Source organism: Panthera uncia (assembly GCF_023721935.1).
Source record: "Panthera uncia isolate 11264 chromosome E2 unlocalized genomic scaffold, Puncia_PCG_1.0 HiC_scaffold_19, whole genome shotgun sequence".
Classification (NCBI taxonomy): Eukaryota; Metazoa; Chordata; class Mammalia; order Carnivora; family Felidae; genus Panthera; species Panthera uncia.
Window position 1 is genome coordinate 26,004,111 of NW_026057588.1, and position 22,731 is coordinate 26,026,841.

Below are 22,731 nucleotides of genomic sequence, written 5' to 3' on the forward strand. Positions count from 1 at the left end.
GACCTTTGTACTTGTCTTGGCAAGATGGGTGGCATTTTTATTTTTTTAATGTTTATTTAGTTTTGAGAGACAGAGAGAGACAGAGTGTGAGCAGGGGAGGGGCACAGAGAGAGAGAAAGACACAGAATCTGAAGAGGCTCCAGGCTGTAAGCTGTCAGCACAGAGCCCGACGCGGGGCTTGAACTCACAAGCCGTGAGATCATGACCTGAGCCGAAGTCGGACGCTCAACTGACTGAGCCACCCAGGTGCCCCAATGGGTGGCATTTTTGACCATTTCATTTTGGCTGTGCCCTGGTGGTCTGAGTCAGGACATGAAAGAACGAGGTGTGGAATGTGGGCTCGGGGATGTGCTGGGATCCTTTTCTTTCCCAGACTGGGAACATAGGGACACGCTCTGCTCACTCCTTCACTCAACAGGCAGGAAACTGGGTTTCCAGGGGAGAAGGGGCTGGCTGAAGTCATGCAACTGGTTACAAGTTATAGGATGGAGCTAGGGCCTTCTAACTCCTAATCAGGGAGGATGGAAAGATGAGTTGTAGGGGGTCGGGAGGAGGAGCCAGGACTTGACTCAGGAGGCACAGAGAAGCCACAGAAGGCCTCTGACCAGGGCAGGCATGCAGTGGAGTGGGATCTGGGGTTTGGAACTGAGAGAACACCCTCTGGCCTCCCTCCGCTTCTGACTTTAACTTAGCGCTTACTATGTGCCTTATATGCATTTCTCACATAAGCCTCCCAGCCTTCTGAGGAGTTGGGTGACTTTACAGGTGGGTTCCTGGGCTGCCAAGGTTGCTCAGGGGGTCTCTGACTCTGTTGCTCTGAAGCCTCTTCATCCCGCATCCGTGGGACAAGAGGCCGGCTTGGTAAATCGCCAGCCTGGTTGCTCAGACCCCTTCCCGGGTATGGTGAGCCCCCTGACTTTAGGGGAAGGAAAAAGTATTTCCCTGCTCACACCCCTTCCCAGAAGCCTGCCTGGAGTCCGAAACGCGATGGGCGCTATGGGGTTTCTTCCCGAGGGAGGGGCTTGTCATCTGGTGTCAAACAAGGCCAAGCTGTTGGCTCTGGGCTCTGCGTTATTTGTCCTTTGGCCGCCTGACAGCCCTGTCTGCCTTGTTTTTGCTATGGTGTTACGCCCTCTTGCCCACTGTTTCGTGGCCTTGCCACTTTCTACAGCCTGTGGCTCCCAGGTGGCTGAGGTCTCTCTGCCCTGAGCTCCGGACCACGTATCTTGTCTTTATGGGTGGTTGTCCCAGACCTTTGGGCAAGCCGTTGTGGGCATGTCTCAGCCTGGGGGTTTGGCTGATGGGGGCTGTGTCCAAGTCACATTTGTGTCCGCAGCACCAGAGAGGGGTCCTGCCCATGGGGAGGAGGGCAGGTGTTCCTGAGAGGAACAGAAGAGGGTCGGGGCCATGCCTGCGCCCTGGCACCTGGAGTGAACAGACACCAGTTCCTGGGCTGATGCTGAGAAAGCCTGAGCTTGCCCCTCCTTTGGGGGAGTTTGTTCGGCAAGTTTAGGAGTGCTGAGTACCAGGGCTTAGAGGTCTCTGGTGAGGGTACCCATTGAGGAGGGGGTAGTGGGGCTTGGAGTAGCCTGTCCTCAGGGAAGCCTTTCTTTGGCCCCAGGATGGTCACGGGTGAGTGTTTGAAAGCACAAGCCACAGAGTCAGATAGACCTGAGTTTGAATCCTGGCTGTGCCTTTTGTTAGCTGTGTGTGCTTGGGCAAGTGAGTGGCGTCTCTGAGCCTCAGTTTCCTGCTCTGTAGAAGGGGCATAATAGCAGGACCTTCCTCATGGAGCCGATGGGCAGTTATGTGAGGCTGTCCCCAATGCCAGCACACAGTCAGTGTCTAAATGCTGGTTGTAAAGCACATTAGCCTGTGTGCACAGATCCTGTCTGCCAGGACCTTGAAGTCTGTCTGAGGGCTGGGGTGTCAGGTGCCCAGTGGCCAGGGTTGGGGATGTAGCAGGTTGGAAGGGAAGGGTCTGACCACTGCCCCCTCTGAGGAGGGAGCTGAAAGGGGGGTCTGGGGAGGGTGGGAGTGTCAGCTGGGAAAATAGGGCTCTGTTCTCCACTTTGTTACCAAACAGTAGGTTCTGCTGTCAGGATAAAAGGTAGAAAGTGATCCCAGGCCCCCAGGTCACATGCTCAGCGGGTGACTGAGGACCAGCAGTGCCTTCTTCCTCTGTCTTGGGAGGCTTCCGCTCCCTGCTTCCCAGCCCTTCATAACTGCCGCCTCACAGCTGAGCACCACATGATCCCAGTGGGGGAAACTGAGGGCTGGCAAAGCAGAAGGGGCTTGATTCCTGGCATCCTGGGGCCCAGGGCTGTTGGGATTCTTTGGGGGCTCGAGCTGCTTGGAATAGGGGCTCCAGGCATGGGGGCAGCTGGGAGATGGAAAGGCAGCAGATGAGGCTGGAGACCTTTGACCTCTCAGAGACGGATGAAGCCCCCTCGCTAGGTGGGTGGGGAAACTGAGGCTCATGGCCTGTCTGTGAGTGGCAGAACCAGCATGAGGCTCTGTGCCAGGCTGCTCTCTCACTTTTAATGCTCATCAAGGATGCATTTGCTCCTGGCCTCCAGCCGTCGTCTCGGGCCTTCTAACGGAGGCTTGGTGCTTGTTTTATTTTCACTTGTTGAAAATTGTTCCAGCTTAAAGCTTCCAATTTCCATGAAGTCATTGGAGCCAGGAGCCTGGCCCGATGCCTCCCCCCACTTGTGTTGAGGGCCCCGCTGCAGCTGGGAGCGGCCCCCCCCCCGCCAACAGCCCCGGAGGCGCTGAGCTGAGGGTTCGGCTGTAGCTTTTGTGAGGCGGCTGCTGCGGAGCAGGAAGTTGTGGGTCCCAGATGCGACTTGCTCTCGTTAGGTAGCCCGGGTGAAGGCGGCCTCGCATGTGTGAGCCTGGACGCGGGCCGAGAAGGGGCCGGCGAGGGACGGCCCACCTCCACGCGGGCTCCTCAGACCCTGGCCTGGCCGTCTGGGGGCCCCGGAGGAGAGCCAGGTAAAGCGGGCTGTGGGGACGGGGCGCCATCTGTCCCAGCGGCCCGGGCTGGGCGGGGGCCGGACAGGGTCTGGGCCGCGGGAGGTGGGGCGGCTCCCGGACACAGGACCAGAGACCACTGGTCATGGGCTTTGCCCAGCTTGACGAGGAGGTGCCGTCATGACCGCGGGGCGGGGTGGGGGGGGGGTGGGCCTGGACGTCTGGGAACTGTGGACTTGCAGATGCCCGCTCTGCCTTTCAGGGTTGTAATTTCACACTTACAAGCCCGCTTCTCTGTTCTCAGTGACGGAAGGATCGTCGGGGGAGGGCAATCGAACTTCTTTTGTGAAGTAAAAATGAATAGCCCCCAGACAAACTCTGAAAGTGCTACATGCCCCAAAGACAGAGAAGCAAGACGCCCCGGGAAGTGGAAGGGTCTCCCTTTCCCTCCAGCCCCTCCCAGTCTAAGGCCCCTGGAGACCAGTGTGCACCACTGGGACTAGGTCCTTCTGGATCATTCTTTGTGTTCCTCCAAACACATGTACACAGGGCAGATCAGGTGCTTCGCTTCTGTGTCACTACCTGGGGTTCAGGGCAGCTGGCACTGGGTGCTTCCTCTCTGGCCAGCGCTTGGGGGAGGGGAGCGGAGGGGTGAGGAAAGCAGAGGGCTGGGCTGGGCCTCCATGCACGGGGCCCCTGGCCCCGAGGCCTGGCCGGAGTCCAGGCGGGCTCTGCTCCGATGTCTGTGTGGCCGTGGGCTGTCTGCCACAGACATGCGGGTGGACGGCCTGAGGGTGGCCGCCTAGAGAGTGACTAGACCAGCTTTTCTCAGATGGGGGCCCTGTGGTGGTTTTAGGCCGTATGTGGATGAACATGCTTAAAATTTGTTAGGTATCTATTTTAATGTGTTTTAGGAAAAGGAAAAAAAAAAAAAAACCCTATAAATAGGACCTTAGATCTGTGACTTCATGATGTCCCTTTGCCTGGGACAAAGCTAAAGAAGATACGGAAATGAGAAGTGAGCAGACTTAAGAGGAAGTGTGAAGTGACCGGCTCGGCCGGATGTGCATGTGTCCACGGAATCGAAAGTCTGGGAGGGTTTCTTCTGGGAGGGTCTGTTCCTAACCAAGCTGTGGGTCTCCCCACCTCCAGGTTAGGGGCCTTCTGGGGCTTTCCTGTGGCTTCTGATGTGAGGTGTGGGTGCAGAGGAGGGGAGGCTGTCAGATTGTTCCGGATTCTGGGCCCTCAGAAGGGAAGGTGTGAACTGTGTGGGGGAAGAGCCTCCTGTAATGTTTTAGTGAAAAGAAGTGGCCGTTTACTGGCAGCCGTTTTCTGGGGGCCGGGAGGGGAGGGGTGGCCTCGAAGGGCCCCTTTGCCAGGAGTGGGTCTCAAGAGAGGAGGTCTTCCTGTGGGTCCTACAGCAATGGGGGCTGGTGCAGGGAGGGCCTAGGCAGTGAGCGGTGGGAAGGAAGGGGCAGGAGCAGGGCTTCTAAATAGGCCAAAGGTGCTTTTCAGGAGGAGATACCGGTCAGATTTGATGTGGTTGTGAGGACATGCACCCCCCTTTACAGTTTATAACTCTTGGTTTAACCCATTTCCTGCTCCCCTCACCCCTACCCTGTGGTAGGTGCCTTTTGCCCCCCAGTTTGCAGAGGAGAAGACAGAGGCCCAGAGGGGCACTTTCTTGTCCCGGGTCACACAGCGAGTCAGTCCCCAGGGCTGTCCAGGTGTATACACTGCCTGTCATGGAGAGCCGCCATGTCTGAGGCCTGTAAGGGGTCAGGGCACAGTGCCCCTTCTTTGGAGAGGCTGCATGGGGCAAAGCTGAGCAGGGGCTCTGGGTGGCTTTGAAGAGTTAGTAGGACATGATCCTCACCATGGGGAAGGAGGAATCAGGTTCCTCTGAGTTGGGTCCTCCACCCTGCAGGCCTGGCCTGACCCTTGTCTGCACCCACTGCAAGGTGGCGGGGGCTGGGTCAGGGCTCCCCCGCGGCTGGGCCGTGCCTCCTGGGTCACGTGCTGGGGTCCTGCTTCAGCTGGCGGTAGATGATCTGACCCTTTGGATTTTCCATGACTTGCCATCCTCCCATACTGGATGTCATCAAGAGGTGATGGGTGGTCCATCCCTCAGTGTCCTTGACCTTTCTCCTGTCCTGGAGGAAGGGGGTGTGGGGCACACTGACACTCCGCTGGTGGCAACTTTCCATCTTCCAGGGCCTGGGCAGAGGGCAGTGCTTCACCCAGCTGGGACTGGTCTGGGGCTGCTGAGGGAGCGGGCAGAGAGGGTCACGCTGGACGCTCGAGTCAGAGTGGCTGATTCCAGCCTTGCATGGGGTCGGGTCTCAGGGATGGGAGGGAAGCGTGGGTAGTGGGCCTGTTAGGCATTTCGTGTGCTTGAAGAGATCTGCGTAGCTACGAGCTGGGAGTTAGTTTGGCTCAGTGAATGAGACCATCACATCTGAACAGCCAGAGAAGCCAGGGGTCTTCTGGAGGTCCTTGGGTCCAGCCCCCTGCTTCCGGGCCCCACTCTGCCTGTTTCCAGCAGCATGTGAGGTGAGCCAGGTTATTTGAGCCAGTTTCCTGCATCTGTGAGTTGTGTCTCTCGTGGTTCCTGCCCAGGCGGTTATAGGCTTAAACAAAGGGGGACATGTTGCACCTGGTGCAGGAGAGCCCCGGCTCCGGGGGAGGTGTGATTGCTGTCGTGTAGCTGTGTTGGGGGCTCTCCTCCGCCTGTCCTGTTTCAGGTGGGAGAGGCCTCCCTGGTAGCCTGCAGCCCTTGGGCTAACTGCTGTCTCACAGTCCCTCAGTCCCCTCCTCTATGAGGTGGCAGTGCCCAGGCAGGTTGCTGGGGGACTGGAATATGCATGAAAAACTCTGCCCAGCCGTCTGAGACCAGCACACCCATGTCTGGGGTTTCCCTGGCGGCCTGTGTGTGTTGAGTGCTGCCAGCCTGCTCCCCCGCCCGGTGGCCCTCCAGCTCTGCCCCTGCCCTGGCTTTCAGTCTCCACTCACCCACAGGGCTCTTCCAGCCCCCACCCCCCAGGGAGGGTGGCAGGGCGCCCACCCAGCAACCGTCGGCATCTGGCTCGACCTGCTGCTGCCCACGGAGTTCACAGCCGGCCACATCATGCCTGGGGTGTTGTTGCCAGATCCTGGGTGCAGACCTGGGCTGAAGCACCTTCCACTCCCCGATGTTCCCCTGGAAGCCCTCTAGGCGCTGGGGTGAGGTAGGGCGAGACTTGGGTCAGAGGTGGGCTCAGTTCCTCTTTGGTGACCCTCCTCCCCATGATACTAGGTCATCCTTTCTCCCACCATCTGCTGATCACGTTGACAGACAGGGCATTGCCTGAGCACCAGCCAAGTGCTGTATGGGAGGGGAAACCGACAGTCCAGATGGGGTAGGATGGCCGACCTTGAGCCCTGGAGAAGGGGTTTGTGGGGTTCCTGGGTTCCTCCGATGCACACACTTGACCAGTTTCTCCCGTCTGGTGTCACATCTGAACCCCTTCTCCTGGCTTCTGGGGTCCTCTGGTCCCAGCCCACCGTGCTGGTCCAGTCCCACCTCTCGTGGCCTCTCGTGTACTCTGGGGTCAGCACGCTGCTTGCCTCTCTCTTGCCCTTTGTCCATGCAGCCCCTCTGCTCAGGGCTTCCCTACCTCATACCCCATCCTGGCCCGTGTCACCCATGTGGAGGCCCCCTCCTCGGGGTCTTCAAGCTCGGGGGCTGAGGAGGCTCAAGTGGTCTGCTCTGGAGTCAGTCGCCTGGCAGCTTTCCCTCCGCCCGGGCTCTGTGAAAATCCCCCCGTCGGTGCCGGTGCCAGGGGACACCGGGGGCACCCTCCTCTGTCCGTTCTCCCTGTTATTCCCCTGTGTGTACCCCTCCCTACAGCAACCACTGGAAGCATTTACCCGTGACTGTGCCCAAAGGAAAAGAAACAAATTGAGGTCTTTGTCGTGGGTACTCCAGTTCTCAGACATGTACCTGGCCCCCCAGGCTTACCTCCTCCCTCTTCTTCCTGGACAGACGTACTCATGGCCCAGGGAGGAGCTTGTGTCCTCCTGGGGTTGCAGCACAGCAGGCCTGGCTTCAAGGGAACAGGAGGCCCCCAGGGGATGCATGTAGTAGGCAGTGCCACCAACCACCTCTTAGGACCCAGAATATGCTGGTGGGGACCTCTTTGTCTTCTAGGATTCGGCCCTTGCCATCCCCTGCAGGGACCTTTCCTGCCCCTGGTTAGTGGCTCAGTCTCACTGCTTCTGGGACCAGCTGACTTGGGTGGATGGCTCCTGGTGTCATTGGCTGGCTGAGCAGGGAGAGGCCCAGGAGCATGGGGCACAGCCCCTCCCTGCACAGATGGGAAAACAGCCCCAACGGGCTTCACAGCTTTGGGGCTGGTGTGCATTTTCCTGATCAGAGCTCTGTTGGAGGCATGGTTTCCTCACGCCTCATTAAGTGGTGGGGATGTGGACGAGGGGCCACCTGTCTCCCCCACCTAGCCTCAGCCTCCCCATCTTTGCAGTAGGCAGGCTGCCCCCCCCCTCCTGCACATCCCCTGCCAGTGTGTGCCAGGGTCTTCCTGGCTCTGCCAGTCCCTGCTCCCGGCCTCCCACACCTGTCTCCCTCGGGCCCCATCTGGCTCGGGGAGGAGGAGCCCTTTGAAGTCAGCTGGAGGCGCTGCTTTAATGGGGGACCCAGACTAATGGGGAGGCATCCTCTTTTGAAACACCCAGACTCCCTGGAGCCACCATTGAGGCCCCCCGGGGAGCGGGTGCCTTAGCCCAGGTAGTGCCCAGGGCAGGGACCAGCACTTCTGCATCCTTTGTCTGGCCCTGCTTTCTGGGCAGGGGAGCAAGGGAAGGGCTACCTTTGGGGGGGGTGGTGTCAGGACCCCGGGATTTATAGGGTGTCTCCCAGTGCCTGTTGATATCAATCAAGGTTTCTCAGGCTGCCCGCCCCCGCCCCCCCCGCCCCAACTTGTGTTTGGAGCCACTGGGGTGACCCCACCTGATGGCAGACCCTGTGTACTAGCCTCTCTGTGAAGTCTCTGAGCATTAGGTACCATTACCAGCCCATTCTTTGAGTGAGGAAACAGGCCCAGAGAGGTTAATGAATGTGCCCATGGTCACACAGCGCCTCTGATGTTTGGTCCCTGAGGCTTTCCTACCTTCTTGACTCCTCAGCCCCAGGCTGCTCCTTGCCCATCCTAGCATTTCTCTTCCTCATGTGGCTCATTTATTACATGTGTCTCCTCTTCCCCGACAACACACGCTTTCCAAGGGACCTTGCTTATCATGGCCTTAGCCTGTCACCTGGTACCTGGAGTGGGCAGGGGCTCAGTGAGCACTTGTTGGATGGAGGAGCACGGGCACCGCGGCGGTGGGGGGTGGGGCGGGGGGGGGTTGCTTTCCTGTCGTTGAAGTAACACAAGTTTGGCCCCCTTAAGTGTGTGAAGTTTCTGGATTTAGGAGGAGTTTTTATAGCCATGAGGTCATTTCACGTCCAGAATAAACTGGCAAGCTCCCCACTGCTCAGGTGAGAAACCCAGGCTGAGAGGCAGGTGACCTGCCCGAGCTCATGCAGATGGGGACAGGGACACCAGGGTTGGGACCAGCCCCCAGTGCCTGCTCAGCATGGGCTGTATTTGTCTCAGTCCATGGGGCTTGGGTTTAAGTGTCCCCTGTGTACCAGGCAGGTGTCAGATTTTGGAAGCTGAGCAATGAGTAGCCACACGTCAGCCTTGGGGGAGGCATCAGGTAGCCGGGCAGTGACAGGCCAGGTGTCCTGTGTTTCGACACAGGCACTGGGAAGGGAGAGCCAGGCACTGAATCCAGATTAGGAGGGAATTGGGCAGCCCTCCTGTGGAAGGTGGTGGCTGGGCTTGGCTCTGAAGGGTTGGGCAGGAGTTTGCCAGGCAGAGGGAGTTTTCGGGGTGGGGAGGTAGGCTGTGCTTTTAAGCGGCCTGAGCCCGGAGACAAGAGGGTGGGGCTTGTTTGGGGAACTGAAATAAGTCAAACTGTGCAGTCTCGAAGAAGGCCTCTGGAAGCCCTGGAGGAGGTTTTTGGCCAGGGGGTGAGCACAACTGGGCTTGGTGTTCTTGGGGACCCAGACAGGTGCAAGAAGCTCTGGCAGGCTATCCCAAGGGGAAGCTTGTGTTTAGGGGTGCATGGGGCTGCTGTGGACTGGGGATCCATCACAGCGGCTTCCCGTACCCAGCCAGAGCCTGGCTCTGGAAGGCAGGAGTTTGTGGCAGGAAGGAGTAAGTAACCAGGAATGGGGGGCCTAGCTCTAGGGACAACTGAACTGTAGGGAGGGTCTCCTGAGCCCCCCGTGTGGGTGTAGTTACAGAGGCCAGCCTGTGGTTTGAGGGTAAGGGAGGTCGGCTAGGCCTGCTTCCCCTGCAGAAGGGCTCCTCCGGGCTCTGGGCTGGGCTTTCACCAGGCAACCCCCCCTGCCCATCACGTGCCCCCTTGGCCTCACTCAGGTTCTCAGGAAGCCTTGAGGAAGTGGGATCTCAGCACTTTGGATTAGAGCCGGGCACTCTGCTGTCTGGTGCTGTGGGAGCCACATGGCGGGGAGGGTCTGTGGATGAGGCAGTGGCTTCGGGGGCCCAGACTAGACAGTGATGTCTTGTTGGGCTCCATGGATGGCTGGGGGAGGCCATGGCCCCTCCAGCATGGCCTGCTGAGTTCTGGGCAAGGATGTCTTACTGTCTGGTTTTCCCACTGACCTCTCTGTGGCCAGCTTGCTAGTCTCAGTGGGACCGGACCAGAGTGGGTAAAGGCTCCCACTCTAGCTTGGGTCTCCTGACATTCGGCCCAGGGCTCTGTCCCCTGCACTGCTTTGCCTCTGGCAGGTGGGCTACTTCCCTGCATTGCCTGCGAGAGGCAGGAAGCATGGCCAAGAGACGCAGGAGGGTCTTTTCCTGGTTGGTATTTAGAGCACTTTCTTGCTTTCTCAATTCCGCAGAGCAGATTGCTCCCCAACTTAAAACTGCCTGAGGGAGGGCGCTGTGCATCCAGGCCTTCTTCCCATCTTCCCTTCACCCCTACCCCAGAGGCCAAGCTTAGGGCTGGTCCCCTGGCCCACAAGCAGTTGCACTGGCTTGTCCTTCCCTTGTGTGTCCATCCAGCCCAACCCAGGGTCGGGTAGAGGTGGGAGAGTGGGGCCCCCAGCCAGAGGGAGCTCCCCAGGCTGTCAGGAGAGGGGAAGATAGTTGGCTCTCTGGGCCACAGCTGCCCAGTGAGGAGCTCTGAGCTATCTTCGAGACTCCACAGTCAGCATTTCTCAAAAGGAGTTCATTGGAAATTAATGCAAAAAAGGGTCTCTTGAACCAAACAGACCAGGGAATGTTTAGCTGTGTTTAACTCAGCAGGTTTCTTTTCTGCAGGACTTCTCAGAGCCTTTAATTGCTAATGTATACAGGGACTCTTTAAAGGAGGAGGAGGAGAATGTCAAGCCCTGCACTGCCTGTGACCAGAGTCCAGTGTGGGTGGGGCTGGCCATGTGTGTGTAGCTCTTCGTGGCTCTGCTGGTGGGCAGCACGCCTCAGGAAATGTAGACGGAGGGTTAAGAAAGAGCTGGAGCCTTGGAGTAGGGCAGGTCTGGGTTTGAATTCCAGCTCTCCTGCTTTTCAGCCAGGGGGCTTTGAACAAGTAGGTTAGGATTCCAGAGTCCGCCCCCAGCTGGAAACAGAGTGAGAGCAGCTCCACCCACACCCCCACCCCCACCCTGGGGGGGATGGGCTGAGGGGGGATGGGCTGCGTGGGCCTTGCCCCTGCCTGTTCCTGACAGGCGCTCACTGAGGTGGAGGTTCTCAGAGGAGGGAGGCCAGAGGCCGCTGGGAGTCTCTCTAGTTGGGTTCAGAGGTTGCAGAGCCTGTCCTGAGGGCAGGTGTTCTGCTTTCTCTCCTTGAAGCAGGCCTGCAAGGCTTGGGGTGGGGTCCCCATGCTGCCTGGGATGCCAGATGGCAGTTCTCTCTGACACTGTCCACCTCCCCTAGGGCCCAGGTTGGGTGGCTGGACCGCCTCTCTGTCCAGGCCCCGCCAGGCACCCCACCGGGGCGTCAGCCCCTGTCGCTGCTCAGGGCCCCAGGTAGCAATTTTTAGGTGCTGACCACTTTTAGGCTAGGCCACTCCCAGGGCAGAGTAGGGGGCCGGAGCTCACGACTGGGTCATCGGGGAGGGGAAGGGGCAGGTGCCCCGCTCCCTGCCTTCCAGACCCCACAGCCCTTTCTGCCAACTTGGTAATACTTGTTATCTCGACTTGGGTACTTTGTGTCGGGTGGAGCCTCGACACCCTGCGTGCCTTACCCCCATCAAATCCTCTCAAAGCTCTGCAGGGTCAGAACTTAGTCTCCCTTTTTTCAAATGAGGAAACTGAGGCACAGAGATGAGAAATAACTCTCTGGGGTGTGCAACTGACACTTGATGGGCCTGAGACGGATGTCTGTCTGTCTGTCTGCCTTCCTTCCTTCCTTTATTTTTCTTAAAACAAGTTCTATTTAAGTTTATTTATTTTGAGAGACAGAGCGAGCATGAGCAGAAGAGGGGCAGAGAGGGAGAGGGAGAGAGAGAATCCCAGGTAGGCTCCGTGTTGAACAGTGAGATTGTGACCTGAGCCGAAATCGACTGAGCCACCCAGGCGCCCGGTAAACAGGTTCTATTTTTTTATGTATTTGCATACATACTTATGTATGTAGATCCACACACCCCCACGCCAATAAAGATGCCAGGAACGTGTCTTTCCATGTTTGTATATGTGTCCCTTTAATTATCAGTCACCTTCTGTTGCCCTTGAATTTTTCTAATAGAGTCTTTATTTTTTAGTTTATTTTTTAAAGTTTATTTATTTGTGTTTTTAGTAGTCTCTACACCCAACGTGGGGCTTGAACTCACAACCCCAAGATCAAGAGTTGCACACTCTTCCAACTGAGCCAGCCAGTTGCCTCACGTGTTTAGTTTATTTTTAAAACCACTTTATTGAGGTATGATTGACGTAGAAAAAGCTGTGCATATTTAATATATGCAGCCGATAAGCTGAAGATAAGTATTCCTCTCTGAAACCATCATGACAATCTGTCATAAACTTATTCCTCACTTCCGAAAGTTTCTTTTTGCCCCCTTTATTATTATTATTGTTATTATTACTCCTAGTAGTAATAGTCGTAGTAGTGTGATAAGAACCCTCAACGTAAGATCTGCCCTCGTAGGAAAAATTTGAAGTGTACAATATAGTATGATTGGCTGTAGGCACTATGTATGCAGTAGATCTTGCATCTTGTATTAAGAACTTTTAAAAAATGTTTGTTTATTTTAGAGAGAGTGAGTGAGCATGTGGGCAGGGAAAGGGCAGAGAGAGAGAGGAAGACAGAAAGAATCCCAAGCAGGCTCTGCACTGTCTGTGCAGACCCCAACGTGGGGCTTGAACCCACGATCTGTGAGATCGTGACCTGAGCTGAAACCAAGAGTCAGATGCTTAACCAACTGAGCCACCCAGGCACCCCAAGAACTTCTGTTTTTGTTTGTTTGTTTGTTTTTAATATTTATTTTTGAGAGACAGAAAGAGAGTGAGGGGAGGGCCAGAGAGAGGGACACAGAGGATCCAAAGTGGGCTCTACATTGACAGCAGAGAACCTGATGTGGGGCTTGAACTCACGAACCATGAGGTCATGACCTGAGCCAAAGTCGGAAGCCTGACTGACCCACGCGCTCCCCAAGAACTTCCTTTTAATTGCACAAGCTGCATTCCGACAATAGAAACAAACTGAAGGTTCACTCATTCCACCAAAGCATCAGTTTTGGTTATCCTGTATCCTGGTTCAGGCATTACCCGTTCCAGACACTGCTGTTACCATGTGGATTTTTCACAGAACACCCTGGGACAGCTCAGTTCACACGGCTGCACCCTTTTGACGGCTGCGTAGTATTCCACAGGAAGGGTGCGTTGTGATTTATTTCACTATCTCCTAACTGGCAGACACACCATCTTCTTTTGTTATTGTAATGCTGCAACAATAATCTTGTACATGTGTCATTTTACATCTGTGAAAGTGTTTGTAAGGTAAATTACTTGAAGGACTTTTGCTACATCAAAGGTTTGTGTGTGCAGGAGTGATTTTGTTACATACGACTAAATCGCCAGCCCCACCCCGGGGGTTATGCTGAATCACTCCTGCCAAGGCTGTGTGACTGCCTGTTGTGTTGCGTATAAATGCTTTGATCTTTGCCAATTGGATAGGTAAAAATGATTTTCCGTAGTAGTTTTAATTTGTGGTGTTTTTTTTTTTTTTATTACGGGTGAGGTTAGCTTCTTCCTAAATGTTTAACAGCCATTTGTGTTACCTTTCTGTGCACTTTCTATCCATACCTTACTCCCATTTTTTTTTTTTAATTGGTCTTTTTCTTTTTGATCTGTGGGAACTTTTTACATATGAGAGAGGTTAGCTCCTTATGATAAGAGTTATAAATATTTCCCTAATTTCTCATTTATCTTTTGATTTTGCTATTAATAGCTTAAGAGAGAGAGAGAGTGTGTGAGCAGGGGAGGGAAAGAGAGAGAGGGAGACACAGAATCTGAAACAGGCTCTGTGAGCACAGAGCCTGATGCAGGGCTTGAATTTGGGAACAGTGAGATCATGAGCTGAGCTGAAGCCAGATGCTTGACCGACCGAGCCACCCAGGCACCCCTAATGTAGTAGATTTTTAATAAGTTTATTTACTCATTTGTTTTTAAGTAAGCTCTATGCCCAGAGCGGCTCAAACCTGCAACCCTGAGATCAAGAGTGGCATGCTGGTCTGACTGAGCCAGCCAGGCACCCCTGGAGTAGTTTTTTTAAATGTAATGGGAGTTGATTAGTCTTTTCTGTGTCAGGTCAGAAAGGACTGACCCACTACAGCACTGTATGAACATTCTTTCATGGTTTCTTGCTCTCTTTGGAAATCATCTTGGTATAAATTATGACTCCAGCTTGTTCTCTCTCCTCTGGGCTCTGCTGTCTCTTTAAACAGGATACTGGCAGGGTAGTTACATCCTTCTTGCTCACTCCAGTTCAGTGGTTACTCTGGGGTATATCTATGGCTTTGTGAAATGGATCCCGTCCCCTATCTCCCAACCCTGTTCATGCCTCCTCACCACTGGCTGTCTGGGTGGGGCCCTGGGCAAAGTGTGAAGTCAGTGGCTAGACCTCTGTCCTGCCAGCCTGAGCAGGACTGGCACCTGGTAAGGTGCCTGTAGACTAGCCCTTTCTGTCCTTCCTTATCAAGAGGAAAGAGGTCAGAAATGTGTTGAATGGGGGCATGAAAGTGTGTTCATTTTATTTTATTTTATTTTATTTATTAAAAAATGTTTTAAGTTTATTCTGAGAGAAAGGGAAAGAGAGAGAGAGAGAGAGAGAGAGAGAGAGAATTCCAAGTAGGCTCTGCACGGTCATCGCAGAGCCCGATGTGGGGCTCGAACTCATGAACCCTAAGATGATGACCTGAGCCAAAACCAAGAGTTGAACGACTGAGCCACCCAGGTGCCCCCAAAGTGTGTTCATTTTAAGGAGGGAGCTTCGTGAGGGCAGTGCTTAACTTTGGGAATGAATCACTGACGGTGGGATTTCAGGCAAGAGCCAGGGAAAATGTTCTTTCCGGCAATCCTTGGTTGATCGGTTAGTTAGTTAATAAGCACTGTTGCATGGACCCCCACTCTGTACAGACACCTGGGAGAGGCCGGCATTGAGGTCTCTGCCTTTGGGGAACTTGTGCCTGGAGCATAGTTTCCTCTTGGCATCTGGCCTGGTGCCAGGCACATAGAAGGTGCTAGTGTACATCCATTAAAAGAGTGAATGCATGGATCTCTCTCAAGGTGAATGAATAAATGAATGAATGAATGAATGAATGAATGGACGATTTTTCCCCGGGCAGTTACTAACCATCATTCGAGGCATAGGAGATAGCAAAATTCATTTCCTGCCAGCTGGAGCCTGGGAGGTAAGGGGTGAATGAGGCATTTGTATTTTAAAGGAGACACTGACAATGCTGAGACTTAATCCCCAGGAGAAGTGGCAGGGAGGATTTCAGGTACAAAGAATAATCCCTACCCCACCCCTAGAATAAGCCCTCTGGGGCCAGGTGACAACACCCAGACTGTCCCCTTAGGCTTGTTGTCGTTTTATGATTCAGACACCACGCCCAGCCCAGCCCAGCTCCGGGTCTCAGAGGTCTGACAGATCCATTCCTTTGCAAGAAGGAAAACCGAGGCCCAGATGGGGCAAGGGACTTGCCCAGGGTTACAGAGCAGGTTGGTGGCAGAGCTGGACTTTCTGGATCCGAGACTGATGGGTAGCCTGTGGACCCTGGGAGCTAGTGTAAAGTCAGCCTGGGGGTCCTGGGGAAGCGTGATGGGGAGCAGGGCTGGCTGGAGGGCTCACATCACTGGGCACTTTGGCTTTTGCCCCTGCTTCGTGGCCTTGTAGGCTGTCACCAGGAGGTGGCAAGATGAACTAGAAGGTTCGTGGGGGGACCCTGCCTGCTTCATGCCTCTGTCTCTTCTATTTGGACTCCATGGGCTTCCTCAGCTCTGGAAACAGCCTTCTTTCTGGGCTCATTTGCTATTTTGTCCTTGCAAACAGCCTGCTGGCCATCATGACCTGCACCTCACTTTTCCCCACGACTTGGGTATCAGCACCCGAGTTTACCAATGAGGAGGACTGAGGCTCAGAGTGTGAGCGACTGGGACGTACGGCCATGGGAGCAGAGCTGGGGTTTGAACCTGTGCTTCCTTGACCAGCACTTCCCATTCTCAGGGACACACTTCCTTCATGTTCTCACCTCCTTCTATTTTATTTTTATTTTTTTAATGTTTATTTATTTTTGAGAGAGAGAGAGAGAGAGAGAGAGAGAGAGAGAGAGAGACACCAAGTGCAAGTGGGAGAGGGGCGGAGAGAGAGGGAGACACAGAATCCAAATTCAGAATCTGAAGCAGACTCCAGGCTCCGAGCTGTCAGTACAGAGCCCGATGAGGGGCTCAAACTCGTGAACCGTGAGATCATGTCCTGAGCTGAAGGCAGACACTGAACCGACTGAGCCACCGAGGTGCCCCTCACCTCCTTCTGCCCTGATGGGCTCTCCCTCCTTCTTCCAAAGCTGCCCTGTTTGCTTTCCCCTGCTTTTTCTGCCTGGTTCAAGATTCCAGCTGGTTGTTTCATCCGTGGGTCCATCGATCCATCTGTCTGTCCTTCTGTCTGGTCTACATGCAATGACCAGGGCCCAGCTGCAGGATATAGACACAGATCCTACCATGACAGATCCTGCCTCACCTTGGTGAGGCAGGTGCTGGGATGTCTGACAGATGGGACCGTTGGCAGGACTCTGGGAAGGCCTGGGAGAGACCTGCATGGGGAGGGAGGTCAGGCCCTGCGTGAGCAATGGTGTGAAGGGGGAGAGGCCTGAGGGCTGCTCGGCTCTGGTGTTGGTGGAGGGGAGGGCGTGCATGGCAGTCAGGCTGAAATCCCTCGGTCCCATGAGGTTTCTTGGGTGGTGCCCCTTTATGCCGGGACTTTGCCAGGCAGAGCACCCTCTGGGTCCCCTTCACAAAACTCTGGGTCTCCTGAGGGAGATGCCCTAACATGAGACCCCCCCTCCCACCCCCAGCAAATAAAAATCTGCTTGTGACACAGCCCGTGGAGCAAGCTGAGTGCTGGGCTAGCCGAGGAGGCTAAGACTGTGTCTGTGGGTTCTGGGCTGCAGCATCATGGACCCCAGGCTGGATTGGGTGCAGGGACTGAGCCCAAGGGGCCGAGGTGGGGCCTCTCCTCACGCCTGCCTGCCCCTCCCGCACACCCCAAAGCCCCCACTTCCTCCTTTTGAGGCCACCGGGGCCCCAGGCCCTGTGCAGCTCCGAGGCCTGCTGGGCTGGGCCAGAGGAAGCCAGGCGGGGATTCCTGCCAGTGCGGCTTGGGTGAGGAAGTGGGTGCCCTGTCCGTGTCTGTGAAAGCTGGAGGTGGGCTAGAACTCCCCAAGGGGTGTGGTAGCATTGAGTGTGCTGTGGGATCAGCCAGTTCTGCTGGGGAAGGATATCCTGAGCACCCCAAAGGGCCCGGTCTTGTACTCATAATTTGAGGTCCCAGCCTCCCTATTTCCGGCGGTTCTTCTGGCTGAGGAACCTGGAGCCCCCAGTCAGTATTTGGCAAGGAGACCACAGCCCTGCCTCAGTTGTAGGAAAAGGAGGAGAAGGTTTGTGTGGGTAGCTTGGAGGGCTTCCTGTAGGAAGAGGTGCTCCTGGATCTTGCTGGCTTAGAGGAGGCTTCCTGACGTGGCTTTCTGACTTTACTTCTTCAAGGCAGATGGAGGAACCTTGATGGAGTACACTTTGCCTCCTCCCACCCTCGGTCCTAGGCTTTGAGAGGGGAGGGCAGGAAGGGGTTAGCATTTTGAGAGGTTATGGGCTCTGGGGATGTCAGCACCGTGAGAGTGTTGGGCAGGATGAGAGGTGAGCCTAGGTGGCCTGTATTCAAATCCCAGCTCTCTTTTACTAGCTGTGTGACCTCAGGAGAATGACTGAACCTCTCTGTGTTCCCACGTTCATAAAATGGAAGCAGTAGTCATACTGCCCTGCGGGGCGGGTGTGCAGAGTTTGAGCCCCCAGCGCTGGGCACGCAGTAAGTACATGGTAGACTTTGTTGATGGCATTGCCCGCCCCCCTCTATCATGGGGCACAGGGCTGTGGGAAGTGCAGGGCCCAACAGGAGTGCTTTGGGGGAGTGAGGTTGATTCCTTTGGTATCCATTTCTATGCAAGTATGCCCCGGGGCTCCCTAATTCATCCCACAGAAGGGAGTCTCTGGAGGCCACTGGAGGAGATGTGGGGAGGCCCATTGCCCCAGCTTCCTGCTGGACCGGGTCCCGTGCAGCCTGGCTGGCTCTGGGATGTGGAGTCCGGGATGTGGTGACAGAGGTATGGGCAAGGGAAGTTCCCCTCCTTGGCCCAGCCCCCTTCCAGGAGGCCTAGCTGGGGCCAGTCGTATCTGCGGGCACCCACTCTTGCCTCTGAGCTACATGGGACTCTGCCCCCTGACCCTGGACCCATCAGGAGGCCATGAGGGTTTCCCAGATACAGTAAACTGGGGCAGAAGGCCTCTTGGTTGCAAGTGACAGAAGCACAAACTGGCTTTACCCGAAAAAGGCATGATTGTCCCGTGTGATTGAAATATCTGGAGGCTGTTTGAACTTCAGGCACAGCTGGATCCAGGGGCTCGGGGGGTATTTTCAAGTCTCTGTCTCTCTCCAGTTTTCTGTGTCGGCTTCATTCTCACTGGGCCGTCTCCTGTGGTGACTTCCAGTGGCCACCAGCAGCTGTAGGCCACCAGCAAAAGAGAGTATCTCTTTTCGGTGGGTCAGCAGAAGTCCCAAAGAGGGTTCTCAGAGGGTTGTGGTCACATGACTGTCCCTAAACCAGTCACTGGGGCTTGAGAGGGACAATGATGATGAGCCAGCCCGGCTCACGTGGCCCCTGAGCCAAGGGACTGAAGTGGGAGAGACAATCCCAGCAGCAGAAGAAATAATGTTCCCTCCCAACTGGACCTTGGGGGTCCCCTCCACTGTAAAATGGGCTGCTTGCCCTATTCCCCCTACCAGGGTGATCGTGAGGTCTGACCCCTGGGCTCTGCTTCCTCCAGGTAAAGGGACCTCGACTGTCCCATATGAGTGTCTCTGCTGTTGGTGTCTTTGGACTTGGGACAGAACTACTGGGGTGGGGGTGAGGGAGCGACGGGGGTCGGCTTCACTTGGCCTCAGGTGGGCCTTACAGCCAGAAGGAGTGCTCACTTCTGGAGGAGACCGCCCGAGAGGCGATGAGCTCCCCGTCACTGAGGTGGGTGAGCCAAGGGTCATTTGTTGGAGGCTTGGCAAAGGAGTTCCTTCATTCAGGGCCTCTGTGGGGCCCTCCTACTTGCCAGCTGTCAGTGACCAGCAGAAGAACTGGTGAATGGGCAGAAAGGCCTTGAAGCCTTCCCTGGTAGGGGGGGCCTCTGTGTCCAGCTTTGGGGGGGTTGCTTCTAGGGAGCCGCTGGCCTTTGGAGATGCCGCCTTTGGCTCCCAGGCCTCTGACCAGGAGCGATAAACACGGTCATTCCTCCCAGCCCTGCCCTGCTTTGCTCTTCCAGGAGTGGGACCCGGTCCCTGGATGGGCCGAAGTCCCTGTGTCCAGGGCTATTGTCCACGCCCTTGCCCGCCTGCCATTGCCCAGGAAGTGGCCTAATTAGATCCCCAAGAGCGGTGTTTACCAGGCGAGGGTTCCCCCCCTTTCCCCGGGAAACCCTCCAAGTGCTCCTCTCTCTTCACCCCTGCCTCAGCTGGGCTTCGTGTGCCTGGATAGGCAGGTCAGTAGTGGGGTGAAAGGTGCTGTGTGTGTGTGTGTGTGTGTGTGTGCACATGCGTGTCCTGGCCCCCCACAGCTCTGGTCTGAGGGCTTTGCCTGGGGTTTAGAGCAGCTGCAGGGAGACGTTGCCCTGGCCCCGTGGTGTTTGGGGTTTCTCAGCCTGTCAGTCCAGTCCCGAGGCACTGGAGTTTGGTGCCCGGCCAGAGAGATGGGCAGTGTGTGCACTTGTGGTTCAGTTCCCGGGAGCTGCCCTTGCTCACAGGGCTCAGTTCAGTGAGACAGAAAGGTCGGGCCAGGAGCCCTCGTTCGGGAGCGGGTAGACCCGGCTTTGAATCCCAGCCCTTCTGGCAAGCAGCTCAGCCACTCAACCTCTCTGGGCTCCGTTCTGCATCTGTAAAATGGCTGTACCACCTTGGCCTTTGCAGGTCATGAACTTGGGAGTGAATATGTGGGTGTGGGCACCTGGCCTGACAGTGTTTCTGCTGTTGTGACTGCAAAGAGCTGGTTTAGGGGAGCTTTGCAGTGGGGGCTTCTCAGGGTGGGGACCTGATCTTGCTTTGTAAACCCTACCACATAGGGCGAGGCATACGTGGTTAATACTCCAGAAACACTCCGTGTGGAGTAAAGAGTGGTTGGTTTAGATTTAGAGGTTGTCAACCAGTGGGTGGCACGGCTCCAGCATTTAAATTAGCCGCCCTCCCTTTTGGGATGAGCACTGGGTGTTGTATGGAAACCAATTTGACAGTAAATTTCATATATTAAAAAATAAAAAAAATAAAATAAAAATAAATAAATAAATTAGCCGCCCTCATTCATAAATCAGAATTTCGTGTAGAAATCAGCTTTGTAACTTGCCTAAGCGCTTTGGGCTCTTTGGTAGCTGTGGGCCCAACCAGGGTCTGAGGTGGCTCCTGGATCCCAGGTGGGTACTCACTAGGGGGCTTTGCTCAGACGCAGGGACTCTGGGCACCCTGCTCTTCTACCTGTAGGGGCTCTGGACTCTTTCTTTCACAGCTTTTGCCAGTGGCCATTCGTGCCCTTCGTGACTGCCCTGAGCCTTCCCACCTCTTACCTCCTCCCTGCCCTCTGCCACCAGCCCTGTCCTGGTTCCGGTCTCGCAGGCAGGCCTGGAGGATGCTGGGAGCCTGGACTCCTGGTCCAGGGTTGCTCCTGTGACACAGGGTTCCCGCTGGGAATATGGCAGCTGCCCGCAGGCCTCAGCCCCTGCATGTAGGGATTGCACCTTTTTGGGTAACTTTCTCTCTTTGGGGACTGGGCATTCCAGGGGGAGAGAGAGCTTGCCTGGCACACGGGAGGTACGTAGTGGGCCTAGGGGGCCACAGGCACAATTAACTGCCTTTTTGGAATAAATGAATAAACAAATGAATGAATGGTGCTGGGAAAGAGGGAGTCCATCTGGGCTGAGCATTGCAAGCCTGGCATCTGCTCCCAATTTTGCCATAAAGGGTCCACTGTGCTCCCTCTCTGAGGTTTGGGCTCCTTTTCTACGAAGTGGAGCTTGCAAACTTTTCAAATTCTTGTCGGTGGAAACTTAAAAAATGTGTTTAAAAAAGGCAGTCTTTCGTGGAAGCTTAATGTAACATGAACGCAAGGGGGAGGGTCTGGGTGTAGCAGGTGTGGGGGTCTGAGACACAGAACGCACTACAAAGCCCCAGTAGTTGGGTGGGTGTGGTCTTTGGGCAAGGACCTGCAAACAGACCCCACATGCATGGTCACCTGACTTATCACAAAGGTGGCTGCACTGAACTCCTTGAGGAGAGAATGGTGGCTTCTCCAGAAGCTGCTGGGGTCATCAGATGCCCATGTAGAAGAAAGGGATGAAGGCTGATCCCTGCTTCACGCCCTACACAGAATTCGCTGGGATGGATCAGAGACCTCCACCTCCCTGTGCAAGTCAAACAGTCAAACTGTTAGGGCAGTGCTGTCCAGTAGAAGTTTCTAGATGATAGAAATGCTTTTTATCTGTGCTGCCGGATATAGTAGCCACTAGCCGTGTGTGGCTTTTGAGCACTTGAAATGTGACTGGTGTGACGGCTGGACTGAACGTTGAATTTCATTTTAAAGAAATTGAGAGAGAGAGAAAGAGCAGGAGGGAGTGGCACAGAGAGAGGAAGAGAGAGAATCCCAGGCAGGCTCCGCACTGTCAGCACAGAGCCTGACGCTGGGCTCGACCTCACGAACTGTGAGATCATGACCTGAGCTGAAACCAGCTTACGCTACTGAGCCACCCAGGCGCCCCTTAATTTCATTTTTAACCCAGTTAACTCTAAATAGTCACGTGTGGCTAGTGGCTGCTGCAGTCCTGGGAAACACAGGGAACCAGCCCTGTGTGCAGAGCCTGAAACGGGACCTAGGAGTTAGGTGTGGGTTTAGGTTGATGACTCAGACCCGGGTCTGCTTTGTGTCTCCACAGAGCTGAGGACCCCATGTGTCTGGTCAGCCCGGCCCGGATGCAGAGGAAGAGGCCAGTGGTGCTGTGAGCCGGCCTGGCCGCGGAGCGGTGTGGGCCCCGTGTGGCCCACGCGGCTGCCTGCTGAGGGGGCCCCTGCCCAGCCCCGCCTGCCAGGCTCTGAGAGGCCAGAGGCCTAGGCCCACCAGGGAGGGTGTCTGCAGACAGATGCTCCCCAGGCCGTGGGGTCTCCTGAGGGCACTGCCGGGCGGGTGGGCCTCGGGGGGAAGATGCCGGCCAAGGGGCGCTACTTCCTTAACGAGGGCGAGGAGGGCCCGAACCAGGACGTGCTCTACGAGAAGTACCGTCTCACCAGCCAGCACGGGCCGCTGCTGCTCACACTCCTGTTGGTGGCTGTCACTGCCTGCGTCGCCCTCATCGTTATCGCCTTTGTCTGCGGGGTGAGTGAGGCGGCCGGCCCGCGGCGGGTTCGGGGCCCGGCTCTGCCGCTCTGGGCTTGCGAGGCCTCCTGGCAGGTCCTGGACTCCTCTCAGCCTGAAGCTCTGCATCTGTGATGTGCTCGAGAGCATAGTTAGGCTTTTAATTTTAATTTAATTTTGAAGTCTGGGGTGCTTTGCGAGCTTACATTCATTTGGCCAAGTAAACTACACTCCTTTTCTCCAAAGTAAACTTCTACGGAAGACCTAGGTCTGGGACAGCTCGCGTGTCATGACTCCCTCTTCCCAGCACTCCTTCTCTGGCCTCAGAGTCCTTCTCAACCCTGGTCTTGAGGCAGACGCCCCTGCTGTCATCTCTGACCTAGTCCTTGCCCCACCACGGCCACTGCTCTTGAGACGTGGCTAGTGTGGCTGAGGAACAGAAGCTTTAAAAAAGTAAATTAATTTCTCCCTCCCTCCCTCCCTCCCTCCCTCCCTCTCCCCTTCCTTCCTTCCTTCCTTCCTTCCTTCCTTCCTTCCTTCCTTCCT

At 55.6% G+C, this 22,731-nt stretch overlaps 1 protein-coding gene across 4 annotated transcripts in view; it reads left to right on the forward strand.

The window, feature by feature from the left end:
• Nucleotides 1-2,105: 2,105 nt before the first annotated feature.
• ADCY7 (adenylate cyclase 7) overlaps nucleotides 2,106-22,731 on the forward strand; it is a 45,140-nt gene continuing 24,514 nt past the window's right edge. For 2 of the 4 annotated variants that reach the window (XM_049621217.1, XM_049621218.1), the window contains exon 1: nucleotides 22,021-22,206. In XM_049621217.1, coding sequence (XP_049477174.1) covers nucleotides 22,036-22,206 — 171 coding nt within the window. In that variant the 5' untranslated portion in view covers nucleotides 22,021-22,035. Of the gene's footprint in view, nucleotides 2,998-21,769; nucleotides 22,207-22,731 lie in introns of those variants that run through there. The other 2 variants (XM_049621219.1, XM_049621221.1) reach the window with 2 other exon arrangements.